This window comes from Myotis daubentonii, chromosome 2 (assembly GCF_963259705.1).
Source record: "Myotis daubentonii chromosome 2, mMyoDau2.1, whole genome shotgun sequence".
Classification (NCBI taxonomy): domain Eukaryota; kingdom Metazoa; phylum Chordata; class Mammalia; order Chiroptera; family Vespertilionidae; genus Myotis; species Myotis daubentonii.
In genome coordinates, this window is record NC_081841.1 from 204,471,492 (window position 1) to 204,484,626 (window position 13,135).

Sequence of the window (13,135 nt, forward strand, 5' to 3'; positions counted from 1 at the left end):
AGTAGGAAAGGCAGAAAAACAAAAGTACGCAATGACTATCCAAGCGCTGTTCAGATGAGACGCAGCCTTGGCCAACTAGATTTGAATATTAAAGTTCCTTTGGCAAGTAGTGTGTAAGAATGCCTCATCCTGCTTTTGCTGCTGAGAGCCTATTTAAGACACTCTCAGGGTTTCCCTTGTTCGATTCCGGGCTCGCTAAACAACTTCAGATAAGCCAGTTTCTAAAGGAGAGAACACACTCGCTGGGTCAAGTGAAACTTTCCAGTTGTATTTCTCACTACAAATCAACGAATTTGCATTCTAATATATACACTTATATTTATATACACACACATACATATAAAACCAGGTTCACAGAGAAGAATAATGCAAATCTACTCCCCAAAACATAACTATTTTGTGACAAGACATAAGACTTTTAAGATTGCATGAATGAGGACTGAAACTCTAGCCTAGACCATGGCAAATGCCACAGTGTGGGCAGCCAGCTAGGCTTCCCCAGAAAATATGTAATCTGTCTTGATACATGTTTTCTAAAATCTGCAATACACAGCTATTCTGGAGCTTTAAAATAGAAACAGAAATATATAACACCTGCCTGTTTTATTTAGGTGTACTGTATGTTCAGAACACCAACTGTCTACCCCTAGGGTTATTTGATTGGAATTATCCTTTGTGTTAATGTGAGAATATAGCCCTGATATTCTTCTGAAGTATGCAAAGTAAAATGCCAAAAAGATTTGGAAAACACATTTTTTTTTTTTTGCCTTAGGTCAGAAAATTCAAATTCTAAAATTAGGCACCATGTATATGATGATGTCATATAGATGAAAAAATCAAACAGAAACATTTCTATTTTTCACCAAGGAGTAAACCAATATTCAACTACTATAATTTTTAATAAAAATTCCTAAATGATAGGCTATGGATACAAAAATTAGATTTCTTTCCCAAATAAAAGCTCATAAATATATTTCCTCATTTATCTATAGGTAATATAATGAACCACAAAGATAAATAACCTTATCAAAATGATTCCAACATTATTCAACAAGGGACTAGGATCTTTAACTTTTTTAATTCGTTTGTTACAGGTATCATTATGATTATAGTATGCGGTTTCTATCTACTTTTTATGTATAGTTAAAAAAATAGTTGTCTCTTTTTAGGATTTTTTAAGTAGCTGCCAACTATGAATTCATCTTTGGAGGAGCTAGACATTTTTAAAACATTATAATTCTCATAAAATGTATTTCTACAAAGTGATTTTAACTTCTTTTTCTTAAATGGCCATCTTAATGGGTTTAAATCCCATGTCCTCATATTTATAATTTTTGACTTGTATTATGACAATACTTAAGTTTTGCTTCAAAATTTTAAGCAAATATGTTAAAGCTTAATGAAAGTGATGAATGACAAAGCTGGCTTAATAAGCACTAAAATTTATTAATTTATTTCTTCGGTAAATGGTTTAAATGTGTACAACAATGCAGGCATAATTCCTAACCACCAGAAATTAACAGTCATTTTCTCTATCCAGAAGGTTCAAAAGTCCCATACCTATCCTTTGGAGTGTTGATATTTTCACCCTACTTCAATTTACTCTTGAGGAGGGTCTGAGGAGGATAATTCTCTCATTATTAAATCAAACCACTAATTCATAAAGAAGATCCTACCATCGAGTGTCCAAAGAGAAAAAAAAATGTATTCAATTACTACTGGCATAATCTCTTTTTATCAAATTGTTAAAAAAAAATATATCCAATATGAAATGTAAGGCATTTTCACGTGATGTCTTACATAAGCACTAGAGGCCCAGTGCACAAAATTCATGCACTGGTAGGGTCCCTTGCGCCTGCCGGCTGCCAGCCAGGTACTCCCTCCCTTCCCCTGGCCACCTGCCACTGCCTTCGGCAGGGGCCACCCTCCCTTCCAGGTCAGCCCCACCGCCTGGTCGAACTCCTAGATGAACTCCCGGTTGAGGGGACAATCTGCACACTACGCTTTTATTATATAGGACATTAAAAGAAAATTTAAAGTTACCAAAGATTTACTATATTGAAAGAGGGATTTGTTACATACAAAAAGCAGAAGAGTTTCTGCTTATAGTTACAGAATTATTTCTAAAGTGCGATCCAGTCACTGGAGTCACATGTGGAGTTTAAGAAGAAACCCAAACAAGCCTGTGAAAATGGTCATACGTGGTGGAGCAAGAAGAAATCAAAGGATACAAAGAAGCGCTATTACGATGGACAAAATACCATGAAACCTACTTAGTTTCAAAAGACAGCATGACTGGCAGGGGAGGGTAATTAAGGATACAACAAACAATAAGAAAAGTAGTCAGAGAAAGACAAGTACCATAAGACTTCACTCGTATGTGGAAATTAATAAACAAACGGAACTACCAAGCAAAATACAGACAGACTCATAGATAGAAAGCAGACAGACAGGGAGAAGGTATGTGGAGGGACTGAGCAAAACAGAAAAAAAAAAAAAAGAGAGAGAGATAGAGAGAGAACTCACTGACATGGACAAGAGGAGGGGGGGCAAGGGAGGGGAATGAGTGGAAGTGAAAGAGGGCATAGTGATGGAAAAATAAAATAAAATAAAAAAATTTTTAAAAAGAAAGAAAAACAAAGTGGCTGAACCCCTTACCAACTGATAACAAGGATAACTTTACAGCTTTAATTTCTATCTATACTTGAAGGTAAATAATTTATCAACCTAAAACACAGTACTCACTCAAATTTAAAAAAAAATACCTCCCAACAAAATAGAAAAACATAAATAGCCTGGACAACTACTTCAGTATCATCTTAAAAATCAGGTAACTAACATGTTCTTATTAACTGATTTACTGTAGAAACAATCTGAATTCATTTTCTACGTATCTGGTGTGGAAATGAAAATAAAGGGAGAAAATGTTGCGTTTGAAGGGTGTTTTTGAAATTGTCAAAAATATTTATTCCTTCAGAGCTCCTTACACCACAGTATTTTACCTGAACGCTATTGATGTGACAGAACTGTTTGATGACTTCCAATAGAGGGGCCAACATAGTAGCTTTGCCTTCAGAAACTCCATTGATCCTTTTCACATTTTCAACTGTAGTAGGTCTGTCATTTAAAAAAATTTAAGTCAATAAATCACTGAAACATTATATTCTAGCAACATAGCTGATATTAAGCTGTTTCAGAAATTTATGAATAAAAACTCCAGCATCACCATTACCACAAAAACACAGTACTAATTGGTAAATAGGCTATTACCATAAACATTACTAATTGGTAAATAGGCTATTATCATAATGTTCTACTCCATTACTGATCTTATCATTATTACTATTTTTATAGATATGAAAAGAAAAACTATGAGGTACTAACTGAAGACAACTAAAAGGCTAAGAAACTCAAAAAATTTCATGCAGTGCTTATAAAATGTTTACCTGTAACAATAAACCAAACTACTTTAGTCTTTTATCTCAATATTTCTTATCCAATATCCAAGAGACTGTATAATGTCTCCTTTCTAAAAATATGCCAATCTAATGATATCAAATATTTTCACTGAATATTGCAAGGTGGTCTGTGATTATTTATTTTTAATGGAATACTTATTATAAAATAAAATATAAGTACTATGTAATATTAGAAAATTCTACACTAATGAAACATCTCATGGATGAAATTTAGTGACATAAACAATTTTTAAAATAAATTTTTATTTTTCAATTACAGTTGGCATACATTATTATACTATTTTCAGTTGTACCACATCGTGATTAGACATTTATGTAACCTAAAAAGTGACCGCTCTGATAACTCTAGTACCCATCTGACACCGTACATAGTTAACAAATATTATTGACCTTATTCCCTAGGCTACAGTTTACATCCCCATGACTATTATGTAACAACAATTTTTTAAAAGGAGGCATGAGAGGCAAAATTATTAAGCAACTATTCTTTGGAAATAATTTCTTCTAAATAGTTATTGACCACATAGTATTTAGTAAACATTGTGCTAGGTGCTTTGAAAGACACAAAAAGATGAGGAACATATTATTGTTATTCACAGAGGTAAAAATCTAGATGACATATGTATGTCACTAATAACAAAAAAATAAAGCATTGTGTGATAAGTGCTGTAGAAGCATCTTTAAAATTTATATTTAGAAGTCCTTTATGAATAACAGAGACAGGCATTACTTTGCTAATACAAACTTCATGGAGAAAATAATAACAAAGCCAGATTTTGAAGAATTTCCTAACAGGAGTTTTGGGGAATCAAGGAAACTACAAAGAAGAAGCACCATCGTAAGTCAGTATATGGAAGTTGAAAAGGGGTCTTCAACAAATGGTAAAAAACCTAAACAAGATAAACCATTTAAAATTTTGTGACTCAGATGGAAAAATAGGTTTAAGTTTATACATGGAGGGCCTTGAATTGTAACCTAAAGAAATTAACATACTGGGAATCTAGTTAAGCAGAAGTATACATGATAAAGATTAATTTGGTAGTCTTATATCAGATGAAACAGAAAGAGAGAGACTGAGGAAAGAGTAACTAGTTAAAAGGCTTTTGCAATAGGCCAAGGGTAATGGTCCGAACAAACATGGTGATACTAAAACAAGGGAGGAAGGCAGAGGCAGACATATCAGAAACATTTAAATGAAAAAGTCTAGAAACTTCAGAGAAAAGTAAGAAGGGGACATAGGTTAGAGGAGTGAAAATAATATCATCGGTTTTTAAACATACGTGATTGGGCACATCATGGTCTGACTAACAAAAACAAGGAATTCAGAAAGAAGAGTTTTGTTATTTGAATGAAATCCATGTGAGGAGTGTTTTTGGATTATGACAGATTGTTTATGTACTGGGTCTGATTGCTGGAGACAGTTGGTTCCCATTCATGTAGAAGCCTGAGCCTAAAGCTCAGAGAAGAGATCATTGGTAGCAGCCTGAAGATTTGGAAGTCACCAACGGATGTGACAGATATCTAATCCAACAGCTGTGACAGTTAGAGCCACAGTCATTATCACTTAAGATATGTTTTACAAACCTATTATGTTAGAAGAAAATTAGGTTAGAACATAAACAAATAAATAGTTTACCTCATTTTGGCCATATCCAACAGTATCTTATTTGTTGCCAGGATAGCCGGAGGAATATCCAAGTTACTGGCAAGTTTCTGCCTAGCTTCTAGCAATTTGCCATATAATACAGTCTAAACAAAGAACAAAGAAACAACTCAATATCTAAAAAAATATACTTAAAAAATCTAGTCCTTCATTTTAAGAGCTTCAGGTACTAAATTTTCCCTGAGGATGAAAAACAAAACAAAACTGAACTCTATCTCAGACTCTTAACTAAGAACAATTTTTTAAAATACTGGCAACAGAATTTCAAGCATGCATAGAATCCTGACCATCCTCTCAAAAACTACCTGCCTTTTTACAAAAGTCATACCTGAGTCTCCTGCTCTTGAGCCGAAATAACAGGTTCTGAAGACTTGTAAGATTTTCCTGGTGATGGCACCGTGATGCTAAAATATTTAAAAGAAAATAAATAATAAAAACTCTTCTTTCTCCTAGTTCATTTTTTATTGCACCCCAAAATGAGACTATTAAGTATATTTCCAAGTCTTATGCTAACTTGTAGTCTTCCCGATACCAGTAGGGCATTGTTACTTATATGGCAGCTAAGATTTTAAACATCTGGGGTCAAATACATTCATTACAATGGTAAAGTTAAAATTGTAATATGAGTTCATCACAAAATTGGTGTACTTAAGCATTTGCCACATCTTCCTTCTCAACCACATACTTTGAAAGAAAATACTCCTTCCCTATAGAAGATAACATTTTTTTTTTGTTTTTCAGCCAAGAGGGATACAATCTATGATTCTGTGCTATGATATTACTAATCTTTAGATATTGGGAAACATCAGCATGAGATTAATGAAATTATTCACAATATTCTTCAAAAGAAAATAAAACTAAGCCAAAAGTAATTTTGCTTTTGACTCCTAAGAAAGGATAAATAACATCCAATTAGCAAACGACATGGTATGAAAGGTACTAGGCAGCAAACTATATAGAAAATCAATATCTATAAGCACATCTCATTAATTATAAAGAGGAGAAGTTATAAAAATGAAACTGTATAGAATATCTTATATGAAAGACACCAAATTTAAATAAATTCCTGCTTTTGGGGAGAAAATGTTTGCTATTTAAGAATTATAAATTTCTCTATATCAAGAATTCAAAATTTGCATGTAAAGGAAGATTTCATTTTTACAATGATCAAATTCTATCACTGAAATTAAATAGATTTGAACCTGAAGAAAAATAACTACAGTGCAAAAAAATCAGTAGTATCAGGTTACTCAAAAAAATTATAGATGTGTTTTAAATAATATAATTATATTAACCATCATCTTATCATTTATGGGAATCTTTATAATAATGTACTATTGCAAAATGGTATTTTAAGTTATTTCACAAACAAATTTTATTATCATATATACTAGCAAAATTCTGGGTAACATGTTCCTGAAGCAGAAATACACATGGAAAATGTTAAATGAAAAACATTTTGCCTATGAATATTATTACAAATACAAAAGAGAAAGGTTCAAAATAACTATAATGAGTATCATTAAAGAAGTAAGTGGAGATACTGTATCCATGAAACAAAAAAAAGATTGCTATTAAAGAAAGAAGAAAGAGAGCAAGAAATAGCTCATAAAAGCTAAATATGTGATAACTATAATACTTACATACACAGCCCCTGGACACGGACAATAGTGCAATAGTGTGGTGAAGGCATGAGGTGGGGTAAGGGTTGGGCAGAGAGGGGCAAAGGGGGAAGGAATGGGGAATATCTGTAATACTGTCAATAATATATATATATATTATTATATATCTTATATAATAAAAGCCTAATATACAAATTGTTGACCGGGAGATTGGGAGTTTGACCGCTCACTATGATGTGCGCTGACCACCAGGAGGCAGCGCGGAACATGGCGGGCATCAGCGATGCAGCGTTGGCAGCGGACGGCAGTGGAGGCGCTGCTGACCCCGACGAGAGTGGGACCATGGTGGGATTGTGGAGCAGGTGAGTGGGTGATGCCAGGCCAAGGCGGGTGTAAGCGGGGGCCCCGATCGCCCAGCAGACAGCGACCAGTGCCATTGCCCAGCAGACGGCAACCAGTGGCAGCAGCAGTGGGGGATGGGGCCACCGCCTGGCTCCCAGGAGCTCAGGGAGCCGGGCAGGGGCTCGATCACACCGCTGATCACTCTGCAGACAGTGAACAGCAGTGGCTCTGACACTCCATTACAGAGAAAGGGCAAATAGCAATATTAAAATATTTCTCCTAATTAGTTTCCTTTCAATGTGCACGAATCTGGGCACCGGGACACTAAGATATATATATTTTTAAAAAATAAAACTTCATTAGATGGGAGGGGATATAAAGTCAAAGAACTCTCCAAAGAGAGTAAACAAACAAAAAGAGTTTGAAAAAAGGGAGAAAAGCAAGATTAGTAACAGGAACACTAAAAAACAAGCAAAACAAAGACAATTATTATCATCAAATAAAATTAAGTTAGTGGTGGCCATAATAACAGTTTGGCTTCATAGTATATAGTATTTGAATAGATGTAACAATATAAAAACAAATTATTAATGTGACCAAAACTTGAAATATAATTATGTTGGAGAGGAGGGGGGACTGAAGGAGGTGAAAGAAGGGAAGGGGGAGATAAGCCCTAATCTCCCATTATAGGATGTCAACAGAAAATTTCTAAAACTGTTAAGTCAAAAAACAGTAATCTAAGCATGTCACTTAGAGATATAGTGGCAAGTACCAGAACACCAGCTGGAACATTTGAGGGGGACGCTTCTATAGAACAAAACCAAGTGGGTTTGGGAAGGTTGTGAACTGGTATACACTGCTATGTCTTTAGGTATCAACTGACTTTAAAAACCATGCACATGTTTTGTTGTTGTTGTTAATCCTCACCTGAGGATATTTTCTCCATTGATTTTCAGAGAGTGGAAGGGAGGGAGAGAGACAGAGAGAGAAACAATGATGTAAGAGAGACACATCGATCAGTGGCCTCCCACACTCTCCCTGACCCAGGCTGGGGACTGAGCCTTTAAGCAAGGTACGAGCCCTTGACTGGAATTGAACCTGAGACCCTTAAGCCCACAGGCCAACCCGTTATCCACTGAGCCAAACCAGGTAGGGCTGCATGTATTATTTCAATGAAAATGCAAATGAACTTTAAAATAATAGTTATTAATAGGTAGCATCTTTCTCACTTGCATAAACCAATCTCATATATTAAAATTAATTTCTGGACCACTCAACAGGTACCTCAAAACTCAGTGTGTCTATCACGAAACAATAATTTTAACCTCACTTCCTAAACATTCAGCCCCTCAACACTGTGTTCCTCTTATTGCCCAGGGAAGGAAATGACAACACTTGCACCTGCAAAGACAGAAACTTAAGGGTTATGTTCAAATCCTCCGTTTTCCTTAATCCACCTATCTTTTCAATCACTGAGCCCTAACAATTCTGTCTCCTACCTATCTTACAAATCTATTTCTCTCCACATCCACTGCCACTTCCCTCATCTAAAATACCACCATCTCTTGCAAAGGCTGCTGCATAGCCACTTTACCTGTTTGTCTACCACCCTGATCCTGCTGAATCCATCCCCTCCACTCCAGTCATCTGTCAAGGATCTGCTCTCTAGAGTGCACAGGCCAAATCCGTCTGTGCTGGTAAAGCTTGTCAGCTAAAAATGGTCTTTTACATTTTTAAATGGTTAAAAAAAAATCAAAAGAACATTCTGTGATATGTGAAAATATGAAATTCAAATTTCAGTGCCCACAAATAAAGTTTTATTGGAACATAGCCACGCTCATTCATTTTACTATCATCTATGGCAGCTGTGAGGCCATAATGGTGAAGTGGAGTATACTGAGACAGATAGCACATGGCTCTCAAAGCCTAAAATATTTACTATCTGACCCTTTACAGAAAATGTTTGTCAGCCCTGTTCTCAACCATACATTTGATTATGTCACTGTTTTACTTAAAATCTTTCCTTAGCTCCAAACTGCCTTCATGATCAACCTGAGTGCTTCAAAGGAACTGCATATCCTGGATCCGCTTTAATTCTCCACCCTTACGTTTTACCACCCCTTTGTTTCCCTCTACCAGATCATCGCTAGCGTTCTGTTGAGTTCTTCAATCATGTCATATGCTCTCATTTTTGATTTTAGTATGTGAGCCATTCCTCTGCTTAGAAAACCTCCCCTCACTACACTGGACTGACTTAAACTTAAGCCTCAAATGTAACTTCCAAAATGTGTTTCCGAAGTGTTATGACCCTGGATGTTTATGCTCCCTTACCTGCACATCCCACTAGAGCAATGGTTCTCAACCTTGGCTGCACATTAGAATCACCTGGGAATCTTTTTAAAATCTGATTTTCTGGGCCGCATCCTCTGGAAATTCTGTTTCTTTGTTACTAATGTTATGGCCTTACCCCATAACAAAGAAAGAATTTCCGGAGGATGAGGCCCAGAAATCAGAATTTTAAAAAGATTCCCAGGTGATTCTAATGTGCAGCCAAGGTTGAGAACCACTGCACTAGAGTATAAACTAGTCTTGGCTATGTCTCCAGTATTCCCCACTGAATCCCAGTGCCTACACTAGTAAAAACACAGTAAATGTTTAGATGAAGAAATGCTTCAGCATGCTGAGTGAATATACTGTTTTGTACACTCCTTAAACCATTTTTTTTCATAAAACTTAACCATCACATACTACATATCTAAAAAAAATAAACTGTTTGGGGTGGGAGACTGGTTTTATGGTAAATGTTTATGTCAGGTCCAATGTAGTAGTATCTAAGTGAGCAAATCATTAGAAAATGAGATTAAAGCACATTAATTTACTTTCATCCAATATGTATGTAAACATTAGAGGCCCAGTTCATGAAATTCGCGCACTTAGGGGTGGGTGCCCTCAGCCCAGCCTGTGCCTCTCACAGCCCAGGAGCCCTCAGGGGATGTCCAGATGACAGCTTAGGCCTGCTCCCCAGACATCCTCAGCACAGCGGCAGGAGAGGCTCCCACCACTGCTGCTGCGCTCACCAGCTGTTAGCCCGGCTTCTGGCTGAGTGGCGCTCCCCCTGTGGGAGCGCACTGACCACCAGGGGGCAGCAGCTGCATTGAGCATCTGCCCCCTGGCGGTCAGTGCACGTCAGAGTGACCAGTCATTCTGCTGTTCAATTTGCATTTTAGCCTTTCTTTCTATAGAATAGTCCATTTAATTTGCAATTAAGTCCCAACAAGTTTTTCAAATGCTCCATCTTAAGACCTTCTGTAATTCTGTACTTTCTCCACACTTTTATTAAGTCAGAAAGTCAAATATTAAACTTGAAAGTACAATACAGGGGTGTGCAAAAGTAGGTTTACAGTTGTGAGTATGCAAAGCAGTTTATTCTTGCATTGTTTTTAATTATTGTATTATTTTCCATACAAGCAACTGTAAACCTACTTTTGCCCACACCTACAGTACATTGCCTTTATCTTCTACCAATTCTAATACCTACCATTTTATGTTGCCATAAAGTCTTTTTTTTTTTTAATGTGCGTGAGAATATCTATTTCATACAAAAACAATTAATTAATGTTTAGGTGAAAATATATATTTCATACAAATGTAAGTAATTAGTGTTTAGATACTAGAGATGGACAAATATAGGTCTGCAAGTCAGCTTTGCCATTAACTGTATGCTTAACCATTGGTATCTTCAACTATAAAATGAAGATATATAATAGTAGCTACATCATAGGTTGTTGTAAGAATTCAATGTTCAATGAGGGAAAAGAGAGACATATGTAATACTTTAAACAACAAAGAATTTCAATTAAAAAAAGAATTTGAGCCAAAACCGGTTTGGCTCAGTGGATAGAGCGTCAACCTGCAGACTGAAAGGTCCCAGGTTCAATTCTGGTCAAGGGCATGTACCTTGGTTGCGGGCATATCCCCGGTGGGAGATGTGCAGGAGGCAGCTGATTGATGTTTCTCTCTCATCGATGTTTCTAGCTCTCTGTCTCTCTTCCTTCCTCTCTGTAAAAAAAAAATATATCAATAAAATATATTTTTAAAAAACAACAAAAAAAGAATCTGCTGTTATCTACACTGATAAAAGAGTAACATGCAAATTGGTGTCACCCTGCTACGCCCACCAGCCAATCAGAGCGACTATGCAAATTAACCCAACAAAGATGGCGGTTAATTTGCATATGCAGGAGTAGATCAAAGACTGAAGGCTCTGGCCAGAGTGAAGAGTGAAGACTGAAGACTGAAGACTGAAGACTGAAGAGGCTTGGCTTCTCTGCTGCGGCTGGACCAAAGGTCCCAGGTGCCGGAGGAAAACCGGTGCCAGCAGCCAGGGGAAGGAAGGCCTATTGCCCGAATCTTCATGCAACGGGCTTCTAGTTACATATAAAATGCTTAACATTTAGCATAGAGTATGGCAAACAATACTCTACCCACAAGTATTAGCTATTATAATAAAATTATCAGTATCATTTTATGTCTGTTTAAAAATTATAACATTGGAGACTTATGCTTTAACTTTCTTTTGCCAGTGAAATGGCCACATGTCCGCTAGGCCTTTCTCTTTAGGACAGAGAGAAAGTGCTGATAAAGTAAATATAGAAAATAAAAATTTTGAACTGTACCTTTTTGTAGGAATGTTACTCCCAGAAGAAATTTTATCAAGTGCTTTGTAGGAATACATCTTCTTCAAGTTAGACTGATTTTAAATATAAAGAATTCCATTTTTAAAAATTAGAAATTTCAAAGAACTTTTAAATATGAAGAAAATAAGAAACAACATCTTACAATTACAATTCTTCCTCTGACTAACGAAATTATCAAATAAATTAAGTTCTTGATTACTAACTTTTAGGGTTCTAAAAGCAGTTAGAAATGCAACATAATGTCCTATTCCTCCCAAATCTATAGAAAATATACGATCAAAAGGATTCTTTGAGACATAGCAAGAGCCCAAGTTACAAAAATGATTCGATTACATTCTGCATTACTTCAATAAAGCAGAAAAAGCTCACCAAAAAATTTAAATCAGCAGATTTTTCTATTACCCCCATGTTCTAATTAGCTGGCTATTACCCCCATGTTCTAATTCTCTGGCTATTTAATCTGTAATAGTTATCTAAGATCCAAAAACAAAGCAAGAATGTTGTATGTGTGTGGCTTTAATCATATTATTTAGAAACCAGGCTTATTTTTCTATCTGCTATACTAGTATCATAATACGTAAACACACACACAAAACTTCAAGACAAAGGAGTTATAAAATAGGTTTAAAAGAATCAAAGTGTTACTTTCTCACATACTTCTATTAACCCCAGAAATCATGTACTGCACATTTTTTTCTGTTCATATTACTTCTCCAAATTTTATGTTCTGTTATGTATGGCATTTTCCTCTTTAATTGGAGGAGAATTAAAATATAAAATTGTAAAATAGAAGTGAAAATGAAATAAATAAAAAATGAAATAAATAAGAACCACCTCTTTAATAAAAACAAACCTTCTCTGCAGTTAAGTCAGTGGGCACCTGATGAGAGGAATGCTGCTCAGTGCCTGGAGACACAGTTTTAGAACTGGAAAACAATAAAGTTCAATTATCGAGAATGTTAAAATGTAATTATCTAAAATGTAATAATCTAATATCCTGAATGTAATTATCTAATCATTGTATCTCCATGCTCAGAAAGGCAGATGAGATTAAATTACTTTTAGAACTGATGATTTTTAAAATTGATTTTTTTTCCCCCAGAAAAAGCTCTGGAGTGTTTTAAGCTCTTTAAAGTTAAAGTTTAAAGCAGAAGCTTTTTAAGTTTAAAAGAAAAACTGATAATCTAATGCACAACACAGTGATTATAGTCAACAAATACTATGTTATAACTTCAGAGTTGCTAACAGACTAGATCTTAATTTTTCTCAACACAAAAAAGAATAATTATGTAACTATAAAAAAAGATGTCAGCTAAGGCAACTATGGCAATT

The 13,135-nt window shown here is 35.5% G+C and overlaps 1 protein-coding gene across 3 annotated transcripts in view; it reads right to left on the reverse strand.

Moving 5' to 3' along the window:
- WRN (WRN RecQ like helicase) overlaps positions 1 to 13,135 on the reverse strand; it is a 133,868-nt gene that overhangs the window by 21,911 nt on the left and 98,822 nt on the right. For all 3 annotated transcript variants that reach the window (XM_059685471.1, XM_059685472.1, XM_059685473.1), the window contains 5 exons: positions 12,660 to 12,729; positions 11,783 to 11,856; positions 5,471 to 5,546; positions 5,116 to 5,228; positions 3,003 to 3,117 (listed from right to left, as the gene is read on the reverse strand). In XM_059685471.1, the coding sequence (XP_059541454.1) occupies positions 3,003 to 3,117; positions 5,116 to 5,228; positions 5,471 to 5,546; positions 11,783 to 11,856; positions 12,660 to 12,729 (448 nt within the window). The remainder of the gene's footprint in view (positions 1 to 3,002; positions 3,118 to 5,115; positions 5,229 to 5,470; positions 5,547 to 11,782; positions 11,857 to 12,659; positions 12,730 to 13,135) is intronic.